Source organism: Cavia porcellus, unplaced genomic scaffold (genome assembly GCF_034190915.1).
Source record: "Cavia porcellus strain 051 isolate PalLab524CR breed Dunkin Hartley unplaced genomic scaffold, mCavPor4.1 scaffold_28, whole genome shotgun sequence".
Lineage (NCBI taxonomy): Eukaryota > Metazoa > Chordata > Mammalia > Rodentia > Caviidae > Cavia > Cavia porcellus.
The window spans coordinates 5,577,374-5,596,103 of NW_026947511.1; the positions used below are offsets into that span (position 1 = coordinate 5,577,374).

At 38.5% G+C, this 18,730-nt stretch overlaps 1 protein-coding gene across 10 annotated transcripts in view; it reads left to right on the forward strand.

Annotated features, from left to right (window-relative positions):
- Plce1 (phospholipase C epsilon 1) overlaps positions 1-18,730 on the forward strand; it is a 349,441-nt gene that overhangs the window by 283,291 nt on the left and 47,420 nt on the right. For 9 of the 10 annotated variants that reach the window (XM_063239388.1, XM_063239384.1, XM_063239383.1 and 6 more), the window contains 10 exons: positions 2,692-2,874; positions 3,818-3,935; positions 4,491-4,647; positions 7,112-7,234; positions 7,323-7,459; positions 9,970-10,208; positions 12,172-12,233; positions 12,314-12,479; positions 15,643-15,750; positions 17,459-17,575. In XM_063239388.1, coding sequence (XP_063095458.1) covers positions 2,692-2,874; positions 3,818-3,935; positions 4,491-4,647; positions 7,112-7,234; positions 7,323-7,459; positions 9,970-10,208; positions 12,172-12,233; positions 12,314-12,479; positions 15,643-15,750; positions 17,459-17,575 — 1,410 coding nt within the window. The remainder of the gene's footprint in view (positions 1-2,691; positions 2,875-3,817; positions 3,936-4,490; positions 4,648-7,111; positions 7,235-7,322; positions 7,460-9,969; positions 10,209-12,171; positions 12,234-12,313; positions 12,480-15,642; positions 15,751-17,458; positions 17,576-18,730) is intronic. The other variant, XM_063239390.1, reaches the window with a different exon arrangement.

The following is an 18,730-nucleotide window of genomic DNA, read 5'->3' on the forward strand; positions in this document are numbered from 1 at the left end:
TAAAAAGAGAAAAAGAAAAAATAATTACTGTGATCTGAATGGTTTTATGGTTAGTGACTAGCTGACACATTGGAAACTTTCCCTTTGGAAATTGAAATTCCAATTCATTACCTAACATACCATGTGACTCTGGAGAGTTTTGTTTAACTTATTCTGTAATAAGTTACAGAATTGTAGATCTAATTGTAGATCTTTTAAGGTTAAAAGAAATGTTCCCAAATGTGGAATAATTCCTGCCTAGAGTTCTTCTTCATTAGGTTTATAGTGGCAGCAAGCAGTGTCTCACAATCTGCTGCACAAGTTCTGCGAGTTTCTCCTTAGCCTCAACTTACTAGGTGCTTTAACTGTCCAGCTAAGAGTGATGACAGGGCTAGGATAAATGAGGTAATACAACTCACAGCACCTCCACAAGACAGAGTTAAGGCCAAACAGCTCCAGCTGTCATTGTCACTTTGGAAATGCAGATGATGTTCTTCCTCAGTGCACCATTTTACAGGTGCCATTTGCAAGGATAGGCAGCCTATCTTGCACTCAAGATTTCTTTCAGAACAAAAAAATGGAAAGAACCAACACAGTGGGCATTTTCTCCTCGCATAGGCCATCTCCCAAACTGTCACAGGGAGTGCTGATATAATACTTAGAGAATAAGGGTCAAGTGGATCATTGTTAATATTTAATCTCCATGTGTAATGGATTTTTCTGCTTCTGAAAAGCTGAGAAGGGCTGGGGATTTAGCTCAGCGGCATAAGTGCCTGCACAAGGTCACGACTTCAATCCCTGATACCCCCCCCCAAAAAAAGTAACTGAAAAGCTGAGGAATAACCCTAATTAAAAATCAATATTTATGATAGCTCCTGAGAACTTGTCTTTCAAACAGCTGCTAACAGTGAAAGCTCCCTGTAGAACTCATAGGAAGTAGGTATTTTGATTTCTATTTTAGATAAGTCAATTAAAACTGACTTTGTGACATACAGCATCAGTATTCTTGTTAAGTGTTTTGTTCATTTGTTTTGTTGTTGTTATTGTTGTTGTTGTTTTGGAGACAGGATCTCACTGTATAGTGCAGACTAACCGTGGACTCACTATGTAGCCCAGGCTAGTGATAATCCTCCTGCCTCAGCCTTCCAAGTTCTGTGATTACAGGCATGTACCACCATGCCGAGCTCATTAAGTGATTTACAATACATGTTAGCACATGCCCTGAGAATGCCTAATACAAAAGGCAGGGTGGGAACTATTTAAATTTATCTGTTAGTTAAATAAATTTTTGAGAAAACTTTTTTGGATTTTTACAAACTTGTTAACAGTCCTAGAACAAGCCAGGCATGGTGGCACATATCTGTAGTCCTAAAGTAGGTTTTAAATCAACATAAGAATCCAAGCAGCCAAATCGATAAATTTTGAGATTTTGTTAGCTGAGCTCAGTGACCACTCGCATAGACCCCTGTTTCAGAGTCAAACCGAGTGGCCCCAAACTAGAGGGTTACAGAACATTTAAAGCAAAAAACCTCTAAGCAAGATATCCTGTTGGAAACAGTTTAGCTATAATCTTGTGTTAATTTTGTCTGACACTTGTATCCTGCTTCTTTGTTAAGCAGGTTAATTTTTCTCTCTTGTGGGTGCAGCTCATTCTGCTTTTCTCATGGGACTTGTACCTGAGTAATTTTTCACTCCACTGGGTCATATAGAGGTCACAAGTCAAATACAGGGTACAAGACAGCATTGATTATGCTAAGCTACAATGTTCCCAGCACTCAGGAGGCTGAGGCAGGAGGATTGCTGCAATTTTGAGGCCAACCTGAACTGCATAGTGAAACACCCTCTCAAACAGACAAAAAAGACAAAAAAAAAAAAAGTCTGAGAAAATTTCTTTATTCCCAGTTTGAGGAATGGTCATACAGAAAATAAAAATAATCTTTCCAACATTAGCTTTGCCTTGTGCAGTGAATGTATATGAAGTTACTTTCAAATGCTATAAGCATTTGTAATTGATCCTTTAGAGAGAGTGACAAGAAAGCAAAGAAGAATAAACAGGAACATTTGTGGTGAAGCCTTGGAAAGCCAAGGAAAAGAAAGAGCTCTGGGAAGTTAGGAGATCATATCCTGAATACCTAACTGGATGCATGTTCACAGTGTCACACTATGCAGGATGTCCTGGATCCCCCAGGCTTCCGTCCACCTTCAGATTGGCAGCTCAACTGTTTGAGAAGCTCCAAACACCACAGAAACCACATACCTATATTGAAATAGCATCAAACAAGATGAAAGATCTATCTGGCATAGTGTAATAACAGACAGACAGAAATCACATTTTGCTTAAACATTATCATACCTTGTTCCCTACCTCCCACATCAGTAAGTTCATCAAAGCCCTGATTTATAAAATAAGCCTTAATGAATTTTCCTACAATGTTAGTTCTGGCATGTAACCTTTTAATCCAGGTTGGGGAATATATTTTTCCTACTTACTGATTCAAAGCACACTACTGGTACTGATCAGGGACATTACCAGGACACATACAGGTCAAAAGACGGGACTTAGAAGACATGGCCACTTGGGTGGTCAGGTCCTTGCTCCTCCGTGGCTGTCTGTGCTCGTCTGCCTCTGGGAACTGACTGGTAGCCATTCACGGATTTACTTCCCCGTTGGTTGCTGCTGCCTTGTGTGTTCAGCACGTGGTTCTCTCACAGGAGGATGGTCGGTATGAAGGCCCAACTCTGGCTCATGCGGTGGAGTTGTTTGGTGGCAGAAGGTGGAGTACCCGGAATCCCAGCCCTGGCACGTCAGCAAAGAATGCCGAGAAGCCCAATATGCAGAGAAACAACACCCTCGGCATAAGCACCACCAAGAAAAAGAAGAAAATCCTCATGAGGGTAGAGTGGTATTTGTTTATTAAGCATCACACCCAATATTCCAGGACTGTTACTTGGTTTATTTCACCCATAAATCATCTTACATCATTTGAGTTGCGCATAGGTGAGGTATAAGACGTACAGGAGCTGACATGTCCTCTTGGGCTCCAGGGCCTGGGCCAGGAACCAAGGCAATACCAGGGAAGCGACCAGGTTCATAGAAGGACGTAGAGATATTAACACAGTGTCAGCTAAATAAAAGCCATTGTCAGGCATCTGCATAGTCCTGTAAGAGCTGAAAAAAGGAAAATAGAAGCTAAGAGATGGCAGAGAAGACCTCACAGAGCAGTTGACAGGCCATAAAGGATGTATGGGAGTTACCAATCAGACCATTGGAAGGTATCCCTGCAGAGGAGACAGTGGAGGTGTCTGCAGACGTGGCTTATTCAGGAAAGCGCATGCCATTCTGGGGGACTGGAGCATGAGTTCTGTGGTGGTTAGGGAAGGACTAGAAGAGGAATCATTTAGGAAGGTCCTAAGGGTCCATAATGTTGTATGTACAACAATTTAACATTTATTATCACTGTATATATTATATTACATGATTATAAATCATATATTATCACTATATCATGATAATACATATTTTTCATGACTATCTAAAAAGTATCCGATTCTTTCATACAGGAGGCTGTTTGTGATCAGTAGAACTTTATCTGCTTCACAGTTGTGCCTGGACACTGAGATTCCAGGGTTTGTGGGCCACCTCTTTCTGCCCTCCTCCTGCAAAGTCCTGCTTTAGAATGACACTCAAATTGGATAATGTGACATGAAAATTCTTGGTGCACCTTACCAGGAGGAGACAGTATTGAAGGCCAATGGGTTTCAAGCAGAGTTCTGCCTGAACTAACACAGCAATGAGAGGGATGTAGGCTGGGAGTCACCATGAGCTTTGTGTTCCCAGGGTGAGAGTGGAGAGGCAACTGATGATGAGATGACGACCCGAAAAGCCAAAATGCAAAAAGAATGTCGAAGCCGGAGTGGTTCTGACCCGCAGGACATTAATGAGCAAGAAGAATCAGGTGACGTGACTGTTTATCTCCGAGAGCTTTCTTTTTTGGTTGTAGAGGGAAAATACACACTTGGGCTTAAGCTGTGATTTAAGTGTCATGGAATTCCTAAACAAAATTATCTTCCTAGACATATCATTGTTTTTAACTTAAAAGGTTCCTCTACAGGTATAATGTACTTGGAAGTTAATGAGTTTATCGTTATCAGCAGGGAATATTAGATGTACAAGGTACAATTTGATAGATCAGTGGCTCTCAACACTGGCTGAATAATAGAGCTTTTGAAAATATGTCTAGATGTCCTGGCCACACCCAAGAGCAACTGATACATATATTCTCTGATTGGAACCTGGGAATCTATATATATTTTTAACTCCCCAGATTATGATGCAGTGTTGCCAGTTGAGAACTCACCAAATTAATTTATTCATCAAAAAATATTTTGATGCTTCTTACATAGGAACTGGTCTTTATATAGATTGTAGATATTGGTTTGCTCACACATCTAGAAGTATCTTCAGTTGATATTTGATTTTTTGTCTTTTTTTCTGTCTTTCATCTTCACAGAGGCGAATGCCATCAGTGGCCCTCCCAACCCCCTCCCTTCCAGAAGAGCCCACTCTTTGACCACAGCTGGGTCCCCCAACTTGGCTACCCCGACATCATCTCCCATCAGGCCAGTCTCCTCCCCTGTGCTGTCTTCTTCAAACAAGAGTCCATCCAGGTGGGGCCTTAACATGATAAAACAGAAGGACCCTTCTCATCATTTCAGTTCAGGGCATGTACTATGCTTCCAACTCTCTGTTGGAAGACTGTCTCTAATTTTGACTTACAGGTAAATTAAAGGCTAAGAACTACCCAGATTAAGTGATTCTAACTTTCCTGATTTATATTCCTACTTTTTCATATTATTGTAACTGTCCCTAATTATTTGAAAGACTACTCCTTCAAAGGTCATTAACATTGTCAGGAATTTAGCTCAGCGGCATAAGCACCTGTCTTGCAAGCGTGAGGATGTGAGTTGGATCCCTGGTACAACAAAAAAAGTCATTAGCAATAACCAAACCCAATCTGTGATTCTGCACATCTGTGCAGTTCATTACTGTAGCCACTAACCTCATATGGGTTATTAAAATTCAATTTAAATTAATCTAAATTAAATTAAATTTAAAAGTCAGTTCCTTAGTCACAGTAGCTGCGTTTCAAGTGCTCTGCAGCCACAAATAGTTGATCAGTGTTCTGAAAGCTACAGGCAGAAGACATTTCTATAATTGCAAAAGTTCCATTGGCTAGCACTGGCTAGCCTTATGAAGAATAAAGTTTTAGGCTGGTCCGATGGCAGTGGGTTATCAGAACTTATTAACATTAGTGTCACTAAAGTTGGTATACCACCCCCCCACTGCTAAATTTGACTGGCTTTAAAAAAAAAAAAGAATAAAGTTTTAATGTAAGCTACCTGACACTTTGCTAATTGGTAAAATATACTTTTTTCATATATTAGAAATTTAGGCATGCCTGGAGACATGAATGCAAATATTGCAGCAAGTTAGGTATGTTTAGATATAATTGTAAATCTGATATTATAGTAAATTATCACACAAGGACCATACAAATTCCAGGTCAAACCAAAATGTTTCCTCTCAGAAGAAGAAATAATACAAAAATGGAAGGCCTCCAAAAGGAAACAGAGTGTGACTCCGTCTCCCCAACCTGTATATTTCAAACAAAGTTAAAGAAATTCAGAGGTTCCGGACAGAACCAAAATTGAACAATTTTTCCTTTCTCACAAAGGAATGGGTCTGAACATACTGATTTCGTTGTCTTCGCTTTACATTTATAACAAAAATAAAAGTTATAAATTATCAGAATTCATCTGTTAGAATTTAGGCTCATGCAGGACTTTGGGTAAATGAAATAAAGATTACTTGGATTAAATGACTTTTATCTTTATTTCAGTCACTCATAAGCAGGAGAATGATAAAGTACAAGAGAGGAAAAGAGATTGAAAGAGAAACTAACCTGCTAGATCTAAGGCCAGAGGGCCCAACCACAGGACAAGAAAGAGTGGCCACCCAAGTATTCCAACATCGAAAGAACACACAAGACAGGAAAAGAAAAATCAGCCTGATTATTGTTTAAGGAGAAAGCAAGACCGAGTCCTAAATCCAGTGGGAGAAAAAGTGGACATCGTTTCCCAGTCAGAAAGACATGATTCTTACAGACAGGAGACAGGGCACTAGAAAGAAGAAAGATTAAGGAATCACTTGTTTGAATGCAAATCATGAAGTTAACTTTTCCCTTTTCCTGAACTCTCAGCCTGTGAAGACACAGGCTGTCACTGTGGAGTGTAAAACACTGGGATGTGTCAATGTGGAGTGTAAAACACTGCACAGTGACAGCCTGTGTCTCCACAGCACTATAAATATGTCTTCCGCTGAAGGAGGTGCCCTTCAGATGTCAGCACAAAATAATTTTCTATGAGCAAACATTGTTAGTAAGATTGAGATTAGATTGCCTACCTTTATAATAGTCTATAGTTTCTTATATATTTGAAATATTTCCAAAAAATAGAAAAGATCCTACCACTGATTTGACTAAAAACCATAGTCAAAACATTTTGTATTATTATTTGGGAAATCAGTATAGGAAATTTTAAATTTAAAACAGTGAAACTAAAATTTTTGACTGAGTTGACTGGCATTTTTATACTGAATGGATGCAGTGTTGGCAGGTACAGATATAGCCTAGGCAGAATTGGCTTCTTTCCAGTCTCAATATTTTCCTGACTCACATTTTCCATTAATATTAAAAGCTCTTCACTATTTCACTGAAGAACTAGTTTTAAAAAATGAAAAGAGAAGAAATACATTGATGCACTTGAAACTTTTCTCTCATATGTATTTCTATAATTTAAAAAATAGAAAAAAATGTGTTACTTCCCATAAACTATGATTGAATGATTGGAGCTCTTTTTTTTAAAAAAAATTTTTTTTGAGATGCACTAAATTTAAGAGTTTGTGTTCTCCCGTTGATCTCTGAGTTCAAAGAACTGTTTGATTAGTTGAGAAATTTTAAACTCACTCTTGTTCCCTTATTAAGTGGGCTGAAAAAACAAAGTGGTTTCTGTATGTGAAGTACAGAAACCTGAGTACAGATAAATAGCGGCAACCTGAAATGTCTTTTTGCAGTGGCTGGAGCAGCAGCAGTTGGCACGGGCGGATCAAAGGTGGAATGAAGGGGTTCCAGAGCTTCATAGTTTCAGACAGTAACATGAGTTTTGTTGAATTTATTGAGCTGTTCAAGTCTTTCAGGTATGGCACAAGCTTCCTCCTTACTTCTTCTCAGGACTACATTTTTGTAAGAGTACTAAATGGAAGATGTTGTCCATCCCTTACTCAGTGTGAGGAGCCGTAAGGACCTGAAGGATCTCTTCGACATCTACTCTGCACCCTGTAACCGATCAGGCTCGGAATCAGCCCCTGTCTACACCAGCCTGACAATCGAGGAAAGTGCCAATGACTTTCAGCCCGACCTAGGTTTGTTTAACATTTTAGGATTTTCCTTTCAGACCTTTCTGTCTAAAAATCAAGGCCGGTGATTCAATCACACAAACCCTCACAATGTCCCACTTGGCACACTACTACCTGGAGCCTGGTGAATCAGAGAACTTCCAAAGGGGTCATTTGGTGTCCTGGGGAAAGGTACTATGGTCGTGCTAGACAAGGAACCTCATCTTTGTGTGCTTCTGCCCATTATTCCAGGATGTTTAGCCAGCAGTGTGCTCCAGTCATTCTGAAAAACAAAAACCCTTTTCCGACCATTTCCAAATGTCCATGTGGTATATGAAGTTCTGTAGCTGACAAATACTAGTCTCATTCCTACCTACAGGCAGAAAGTTGCTCAGTGTCAGGGCAATAGGTGCCTGTTCTTTGACAGGAAAGTCTAAATATCCAGGACAGTTTTTTCACTGTGTAAAAGAGAATGTCTCTCTCTTCTTTCCTACTTATGAGCACCGCCACCATCACCACTCAGGCGTGTTTTTTAGCCACCCATTAAAGCCTATCATTTTTCTCTGGTCTTGCTGGAGCTATAAACATGAAAGAGCAAAGAAAAGCTCTTTCTTTGATGCAGTTTCTTCGTAATTACTTACAAACCAATATTGTACTTACACTACTAATGGACAGCTATTAAAATATGCATATCTATTTATTAGTCAAATAGATATATTTTTTTAAAATTATTAAGTTTTATTTTGTAGAGGAATTTCAAGGTTAGGAAGAATGAGCCAAAAGTACCGTTCAGAGTTTACATATACTAGCCTTGACACCCCTGCGCACACAAACACACACACGTGCACATGCACACACTTTCCTTGATTAGTAGTATCTTGCATTAGTTCATGTTACAGTTGAGTTCATATTGACACATTATTGTTACCTAAAGTTCATAGTTTATGTTAGGGTTGACACTTTGTGTTGCATATTTATTCTGTGTGTTTTGACAAATGTATAATGTCATGTAACCACCATAATAGTATCAGCAGAATAGTTCAGTGTCCTGAAAATCTCCTTTCCACCTCTTCCTTCCTTTTTTCCTCCAAATCCCTGACAACCAGTAATCTTTTTTACTGTCTCCATAATTTTGTCTTTTCCAGACTGTTATGTCATTGATCTCACACAGTATGCAGACTTTGCAGACTGGCTTCTTTCATTTAGCAATGTACATTTAAGTTCCTCCCATACACACTTTTTGCAGTATGTATGGGATTCATTTCTTTTGAAAACTAAAAAAATATTGTATTATGTGCCTTACCACAATTTGCTTGTCTGTTCACCTCCTAATGGCTATCTTGGTTGCTTCCAAATTTTAGCAATTATGAATAAAAAGCTACTATAACACTGGTATGCAAGACTGTGTATAGACATAAATAATTTGGGTAAATACCTGAGAGCCTGTTGTTAGATCATGATAGGCCTATGTTTTGCTGTCTAAGAAACTGCCAGTCAGGCATGGTGGTGCATGCCTATAATCCCAGCACTTGGGAGATTGAAGCAAAAAGATCACTGAGACTTTGAAGCCATCCTAGGCTAGAGTGAGTTTGAGGCCATCCCGGGCTACATAGGGAGATGCTGTTTCCAAAAAAGCAAGCAAGCAAGAAAGAAATGAGCTAGAATACCTTACAAAGTGACTAAAATTAAAATGACTGGCCATACCAAAGTTGATGTGAATGTGAAACAATTAGAACCTTACTACATTGCTTGTGGAAATGTAAAATGGTACAGCCACTTTGCAAGACAGTATAGCAGTTTCTTGGTAAATGAAACATACACTTTCCATATGACCCAGCAATTGTGCTATTTGATAACTTACCCACATGAGTTAAAAAGTTGTATTTACAGAAAAACCTTTATACAAATACTTACAGTCATAGTTTAAAAGTATAGAAATACATATATGTATGTATGTATGTATATTTTCAATGTCTATAAAAAGAAAAATGTACAAATAGGTATTCTTAAAAACCAAAATCTAGAGATGGGTGAAATGGTGTACACTTGAAATTCCAGCTATTTGAGAGAATGAAGCAGGAGGATGGCAAGTTTCAGGCTACTTTGAGTAACCTGGTGAGGCTCTATCTCAGAAATTTAAAACGCAGTTAAAAAGGGCTGGAGACAAAGCTCAGTTGTAGAGCGCTTGCATAGCGTATTTGAGGCCCTGGGTTCAATCCTCAGAAAATAAAATGAAAATCTGAATTTGGTCTCCAATCTCCAACTGAATCTACAGAGTTCTACCGGAATACTGAAGTTTATGAGATTTTAGTATTCTTAACCTAGCTGTTTCTTAGTTTTAGGTATTCCTTTATTTGTTTTTAGTCCCTCAACTCTATGAAGCAAGGAATAAGCACTAACTCTCATGATTTGTGTGGGGAGATTAGTAAAAAGCTCCTGCAGTTTAACAACTGTATAACTTCATTAATTCTAAAATGAACTTTGTGAACAGAGCTGCCTAGACAAAGAATCCAATGTCTATCATGGCTCTGTTTCAGATTTGCTAACCAGAAATGTCTCGGACTTGGGGTTGTTCATTAAGAGTAAGCAACAGCTGTCTGACAACCAGAGGCAGATATCTGATGCCATTGCTGCTGCAAGCATTGTGACGAATGGCACTGGGATTGAGAGCACGTCCCTGGGCATATTCGGAATCGGCATACTCCAGCTCAGTGACTTCCTGGTGAACTGCCAGGGGGAACACTGCACCTACGATGAGATCCTCAGCATCATCCAGGTCTGTACCCCGCTTGTCTCTGCCTGTGTGTGCCGTAAGCTATACAACTCTCTTAATATGCTGCTAAATGTTTGCTATACTTCTTTCCAAAAGCTTCCTGTCAGGAAGAAACAGGCTTGTTTGTTTGTGTTTGGTTTTGGATTTGAAATACCAAGTATATCATTGTTCTTTAACATGTGTTAATCTTGGTCTCAGGCTGTCTCTGACTCAGCGACTGTTATAAAGAATCAGTGCATGAATTCTTGTTATTCTGGCACATATAATAGAATAGTGTAGGTTTTCCACCTCTTTTGTCACTTAACATACATTTATTAGCTACTACTATGTACTCTCTGTTCTGGGAATTTGAATGATGGTAGAAAATAAAATCAAAGTACTGGCCCTCAGTGCAGCTTATGTTTTAGTGGGTAAGGCAGACAATAAGCAAAAAGATGTAGTATAACTTAAGTAATAATGAATTATGAGCAAAGTCAAGCAGAGTAAGGAGACAGAGTGATATAGGGAGGCTGAGGAGGAATAAGGAGAAGCCATATGTGGAGGTGCATGTGGACTTAGCACTGAGCAGTCACATGAAGTTCAAAGGAGGGAACATTCCAAGCCAGCAGGACAGGAAGCTGCAAGCTCAGCGACGCAGACTGGAGCAAGGCCAGCATTTGTGAAAAATAACAAAAGAGTGCATTTAGTGGGAGCTGTACAAGGCAGGCAGAGGATGGCAATCACCATCTCAGATGGTATCTGTGAGCCAAACTGAGGCCTTTTGATCGACAGGAAGGAAGCTGACATTAGTCCATGTAAAATAGGAAGCCTTTGGAAATTTTTGAGTGGGAGAGTAATGTGTTTAAGATGTCATTCTGGCCCCACTGGAAAATAACTGTGGTGCTGAAGGATGGAACCAGAGAGACGGTCAAGAGGTTCTCACAGCCCAAGCAAGAAGCGGGGATGGTTTACCTTCTATTTGCACAGAGAAATCCAAAATCAAAAGAAGTTTGAAATTTATTGTTCCATGGAAAAGAAAGGCATGTACAAAAATGATTACATATATTTTAGATATATGTACATGCATATACATACGTGTACATACACATATGAATATATGAGTATATTTAGACATATATGTAAATACATACTTTTATAGCTGTGTATATCTATAAGCCTGTGTGTTTGCTTTTGCAAGAAAATAAGCAAGGACCAATGTCTTAGCCTTAATCTGATTTCATTGTTTGATTTTTAAAAGTTTAAACAGTACTCTGGGAGTTTGAGGATAGAATTATCATAAGTTTGAGCTCAGCCTGGATAACTTAGCAGGAGTGTGGCGGGAAATAGGGGAGTGAGATGTCAATGTGTCCATGTCATGTGCAACAGAACTACTTTCATCACCTGATTGGAAATCAGGGAACTAGCTACCCCAATAAAAAGATGAGAGGTTATCACATTGCTGAGCACCCACTGTCATACAGCTGACTCCTGGCATAGGACTGCCTGCTGTACGCGGATCATCTCATCTACTTCCACCAGCTGCATAGAAGCTGCTATTAAAACCCACATTTTCAGAGAGATAAATGGATAGGTGCTATTTTCATGTAAATCAGCCTGTTTTCTTTTGGTTTTTTTTTTGTTTGTTTGTTTTTGGTTTTGGTACTGGGGATCAAACTCAGGATCTCTCACTTGCCAGGCAGGCGCTTTTGCAGCTGAGCTAAACTCCCTGCCCTAGCCATATTCTTTTCTCTTGCTCCCCTTTTTTCTCCTAAATAAATAGGCTTAGCGTAATAAACTCACATGTAATAAATATTTTCTTTTGTACTGAAAATTACATCTTACTGCCATATTACTAAATTAGTTCAGATATTTGGCTGAGATGTTTCCTGATGAAAACAGAAACACTTTAAAAAATGATGTGGTGGGGGTTTCCCCCCTCATGATTTCCTTTACCTAAATAACATTTTTGTTTTTTAATTCCTTGCAGAAGTTTGAACCTAACATCAGTATGTGTCATCAGGGTCTGATGTCATTTGAAGGATTTGCAAGGTAACTTTTAAGTTCTTTTGCCTGTCATTTAAGAGTACACGTTGCTCTCATGTGATCTTAAGAGAATGTGTTTCATCTAGGTTTCTGATGGATAAAGATAATTTTGCTTCAAAAAATGATGAGTCACAGGAGAACATAAAAGAATTGCAGCTACCCCTCTCCTACTATTACATTGCATCTTCCCACAACACCTACCTCACTGGCCATCAGCTCAAAGGAGAATCCTCAGTAGAACTCTATAGCCAGGTACTGAGAATGCCAGTTGAAATGTGGTTTTTACTGAACTTTATCATTTATATAAACCCAAAGTCACAAAAATATGACCCCAGTGAGCTTGTAAACTATGGCATGTGAAACATAAGGAAACATGATGTGTGGAAAAACTGGCTACATGTGTAGCAGTTGTTTTCTTCTCTCTCTCTCTCTCTCTCTCTCTCTCTCTCTCTCTCTCTCTCTCTCTCTCCCTGTTTCTCTCTGTCTCGGTCTGTCTCTCCGTCTCTCTCTCTCTATCTCTCTCTCTCATCTACTGGGAATCAAACTCAAGACCTTGCCCTTGCCAGGCAGACACTTGTGTTGCTGAGCAGTATTTCCAGCCCAGTAGTTGTTTTCTTTACTTGTTTCTTTGTTTCGTTTCATTTTGCCCTCTATCTATACTTACCCTTTATTCTAGGGAGGAAAAAAAATATTTGTTTGAAACTCATAGCTTTTAGATCCTAGTTTGACCTAGCACTACTAAAATTAGACTTTCCCATGAGAAACTATCTAATCATTTCATTAATTGCTAAATAAATCAATATATTATAATGGGAAAGTATAGTAGAAAATATAACTTTCTTATGGAGTTAATCCCAAAATATTGTTTGTTTTGCTTTACAGTTTGTTAGACAGTCCATTACTATGGTAACTAACTCTGTTGAGGCTGAAGACACTGTCTTTCCACACTAGAATTCGTGGGAATGTTCTCTGAAAAAGTAGGCTTTCTGTGTTGGGAAAAGCACACCCTTGTGATGTAAACATCTGACTCTCAATAATGTGCATGTCTGTTGCCTCACTCTTATACTATCTGCAACTTTGTCTTCAATGCTACCTGTTTTCTGAATTCTTACCCAAAGGGTTAATCAGCAGGGAGCTAGGCTGGGTCTGGCAAATATGTGTGTGGTTGGGGGCAAGGAAGTCCAAGTTGAAAACTGTAACTGAGTTGTTTGCACAACCCAACAGCAATGAGGTTCCTTTGTTCTCAGATTAGTCCAGATATTTCTCATGGCATGATACACATTTTTGTTCCCAAGATTATTTAGTATGTAATATATATTTTAAACTTTGTTTTTGCCAGGCATAGTGGCACATGCCTATAATCTCAACACGTGGGAGACTGAGGCAGATAGATTGCCATGAGTTCAATGCCAGCCATAGCAAGACCCTGTCTCAAAAAACAAATAAGTAAAAATTTTTCAAAACTTTGTTTTCTAGGGAAGCTTTACTGTGAAATAAAAATGCATCCTTAGAGTGATGATTTTCAAAAAAGGAATCTGTTGGGGGGCCTCAACCGCAAGTAAAAGAGTTATGAAGTAGAAAGAGGCAATATTGCCCATTTCTACAGAAGTTCACTCTTCTACATGTTTTCCATGTTCACCTTCTATTTGCACAGAGAAATCCAAAATCAAAAGAAGTTTGAAATTTATTGTTCCATGGAAAAGAAATTAAAGACATGTATAAAATGATTACATATATTTTATATATATGTACATGCATATACATATGTGTGCATACACATATGAGTATATTTAGACATATATGTAAATACATACTTTTATAGCTGTGTATATCTATAAGCCTGTGTGTTGCTTTTACAAGAAAATAAGCAAGGATCAATGTCTTAGCCTCAATCTGATTTCATTGTTTGATTTTTAAAAGTTTAAACAGTACTCTGGGAGTTTGAGGATAGAATTATCATAGCTTTGAGCTCAGCCTGGATAACTTAGCAAGACTCTATCTCAAAATTTAGAAAAGACCTGGGGACGTAGCTCAGTGCAAAGCCCAATGCTGGGGGGGGGGGATTTTTTTAAACCCCTTTAATGTTACATCCCAAGTGTAGATGATCATACTTTTTAATAAGGCAAGAAACCCAAGTAAACTCGTACACATGGTTAAACTAGTATACAGGTCACTTTTACTTCACTTCTAACTACTTTCCACTTTCCCTCAAATCTCATAATTAACTTCTATCATTTTTCTCTGTAAAGCAGATAGAAAGTGAGAGTAAGCTCTGTTCTTACCTGGAATTTCCAGCCCTGGTATTTCCTATTCTAGCATATAGATAGATTTTAGATGATACAGACTTTGGTAAAGACTATAATCTTTTCATGTTGAAAAACCATCCTGAACATTTTTTCTGGTCTAGAAGGCTCCCCACAAAAATGAAGCAGCCTTGTGTTCCAGTTACTGTATCACACAGCCATCTTCAGCCCTAGGCAGTTTACTTGTAGATATACTAATTGCTATTAGAAGCTGGTAGCTGGGGCTAGGGGTTTAGCTCAGCGGCATAAGCACCTGCCTTGAAGCAGGCGGTCGTGAGTTCGATCCCCGGTACCGATAAAAAGGAAAAAGACAAAAAAAAAAAAAAAAAAAAAAAGAAAAGAAAAGAAAAGAAGCTGGTAGCTTTGAAACTTAGGCCACAGACCATACTCTGTAATAAGAAGAATCTAGCATGTATTTCATTAAAAACTATTTAAATAAAAGATATTTCCCCATCTGAGTTTTGTTGCAGAAACTCGAATGGCCACTAAAATCCAATAATGGATTCTGTAACTTGGAAATAGTTACGGATTCTCAGATCAGTGGGCCAGCCCAGTCATAGATATATCAACTTTTTGGTTTATTTGTTTGATTTTGAGGATTTTCCCCCCATACTGAAGACTGAACCCAGAGCTTTCACACTGACTTAAATTCCCAGCCATTTTTATTTTTTATTTTGAAAGTCTCACTAAATTACTAAATTTCCCAAGTTTGACTAAAAATTGCCATGTCAGCCTCTGAGAGTGCTGGCATTATAGGACTGTGCCATCATGCCCTGCTTATATGATAATTTTTAAATTAATTTACAGATAAATTCTATGGAGCAAGAGGTTGCTTTGATAAATGAGAGATGAGAGATAGGTAGGTAGGTAGATCGACAGACAGACACATAGATAGAGTTTTACCTTCCAACACTCTCCCCTCTGGTAAACACTCTTTTCTACCTTAACCTATTCTTTCATTTTCCCACCCCATAGTAGCCAACAGAAGACACTTATTTTAGATCTTATGCCTGAAGTAAATGCTGATTGATGTATGGAGCTTTGTGCTGGATTCAGTTAGAGGCTTTATCTCTAGGTGTCCATCTGAAGTAGATTTATTCATTGTCATACAGGTCCTCTTACAAGGCTGCAGGAGCATAGAGCTGGACTGCTGGGATGGAGATGATGGGATGCCCATCATTTATCATGGACATACACTGACAACAAAGATCCCCTTCAAGGTAATGCAGCGCTCCCTAAGGACTCCCTTTGTGATGGCAAAAATCACTCCCAACCTGTTAGATGTCTGATGTGCCAAGTTTGTGGTCTCACAAAGTTGAGGAATAAAGTCTTGAACAAAAGAAGGAAGTTAGGAGAGTTTTATTTTAAATAAGGAGAAAAACAGTTCATGGATTTCCAAAAGAGGTCCCGAGCAGGTGGCCACTGAGGCTCTCTGTCAAGGGTAATTTATACAACAATCACCATATGCATACAACATAGGTCAAACTATAATCATACGTGGATTACAAATATAGTTCCATAGCTAACACTGATCCAATTAGGAAAATCAGTTATGTAGTGAAGGTACATCAAAAGAACAAAGGCCTTCTTAGAAAGGGGTAGAAGTACTGTCAATGTTCTGGTCACCCATCTATATGCCTGATGCCTAGCTGAGCTCCCTCGCCCAGGTGATGCTAATGACATTGAAAATGTCACTGCTGTTTTTCTCTAAAGAGGCTTTCAGGGCTGGCCTTTCCATATACCTCCTGGGGCCTGGCTCTCTTTAGATTCACCTCCAGCCACAATCTTGGTGTGTCATTTCTGTGCTAGCTTCCTTGAGGGCCCGATCCCTCTGACTAATTTCTATGTAAGTTAGCCATCTGTAATACTATCCAATCAAATCCCAAAGCATGTTATCTTCATGTGTCATTTAAATTAGTCACTTTACCAAATTCTACCTCAGGTTGAGGTTTCCTATGCTGAATATGAATAAAGAATTCTTCAAAGTATTAACAGTGTAGTATGGGATAGCACATGTTCTTTTTTCTGGGAGTTGAATCTAGAACTCTCATTAACTCTTATTCAACCAAGGTTTACTCATCACTTACCTTACATTATTTAGGATGTAATAATATTGTTGCAATTTTTGTATGAAATAATGATATAAAAATCTAGGAACTGGTCTCCTGCTAAAGAAATTAAAAGTCTTTTGTCCTGGTGTCCTGATGATAAAGACCAGTATCTCATGTTAGCTTATTAAATAATTGGCTTTATAAAGAAATGAGAATGAGTTCCACATAGGATCAAGTAGGCATGAGTTCCACATAGTATCCAGGAAGACATGTCTCACTGGATTAGTATTTCAAATTCTAGGTAGCTTCTTTGTTCAGTTGTAAAATTATTATTCATTCAGGGAGTCCTAGGCCCTCTGAGCTATAGTCAGGTTGGAAAATAATATTATTATTTTCATCTTATATGAAAATAAGACTAAAATATAATTTCTCTTTAATTCATTTTCCTGTTCAACACATTAAAACTCTTATACTATATATTGGTGGAATATAAGATGATAATTGTATTTATAAATGTACTTAAATAGATATGATATGTGTCTTATTGCTTCAAACTATTTATGTAGCATTCACATTGAATTAAGTATTAATCTCGAGATTATTCAAAGTATTTTTGAGGATGTGCATAAATTATATGAAAATACTATGCCTTTTTTTTTAAGATTTGAATATTGCACAGATTTCATTATCCCTGGGGGTCCTGGAATACATACCAATGGAAAAATACATGTTTCAAAGATAAAACTACCCTTGGTCAGAGACTATTGAATGTAACAATTGAGATGCTTTCATCAGCTTTCAAAGGCTGTAAGCACTTTGCCTTCTCACCATGCTGGAAAGGTATCTGACTCTTAACAAGTCATTTGCACTGTCATAGGAAGTGGTTGAAGCCATTGATCGCAGTGCCTTTATCAACTCTGACCTCCCAATCATCATATCAATTGAGAACCACTGTTCATTGCCTCAGCAACGAAAAATGGCAGAAATTTTCAAGGTAAGCTCCCACCTAAGAGGCAGGAGGATATCTTATCTTTGAGTTATCTGAGACTATTATAGACCACACTACAACTGTACTTTGGCCCTGAAGCACATACTGTTAGGGTTCCACAGACAAGAAATAGGGCTTCCTTGGGCAGCTTGGTCTCTTCTAGAATGGTCTGTCTTTTCAACTGGATTAACATAAGCATTGTTCTGTGATCTCCTAACTCCAGAATGCCTTAGGAGGTAAGGACATACCAACTCTCCAGCTGGTACCACAAGTGAGGGATGCCAGATATCCTGGGAGCTTTAGGTAGAGAATACAAAAATATTTCAGAGCAAGTAAGTCAGATCTTCTTGTAACCCACAGTTTAATATAGTATGACTCCAAGTTAACAGGATTTAGATTGAGCAGGATATTTGCTGTGTTAACAACAGGCTTCATTTTATAAAGAACGTAGAGTAATGGACAGGTTTCCCAGCAGATATTTCATTAAACTCCTCCTTCCTTCCAGGCATTTGCAGAAGCTTGGCTTTCAGTGCAGGGCAGAGGAAAATGTCCCCCAGTATAAATGCCAACAAAATTTCAGCTCTTCCTATTGCCTTGGCCTAAGCTTTGATACTTGTTCTTTTTTAATTCAAACTAACTTTTAAAATTGCTGTATTTTTAGTTTTCACCCCATTGGTCATCCTATGACTACCATCCTTCTAGCTACCTCTTTGAGAGACACGTTCTTTTTTGGAGAACAGTTCTCAGTTTTTTGTGAGAATGTGGTTCTTTATCATATGTGGGGGCAAATTGTCCACACTCTTTCACCTTTGTTTCTACTTCAGTCCCCTCCAAGGTTTCTATCTTCTTTGACTCCTTATCTTCATTGGGAACAGATCATGTTCTACAAGCCACAACCTCTACTGGAGTCTCTGCCGTCTTTAATTCATCAGGCCCCCAAGCATTTTCCCAAATCTTTAGATCTGCCTCCAGCTGGGGGTTACTCCCCCACACTTACCACCTCCCTTCCAAAGCTAGCAAGAGAGGATAAACAATTTCTTTCCTAGTTTCTCTTTGTGGAATTTTTAAAACAATTCGACCAGGCTGAAAAATTGAATGGTCTTATGAAATATAAATGTGCTTATCAAATATAGATAAAAAGCATTGATTGTGTATTTTCCT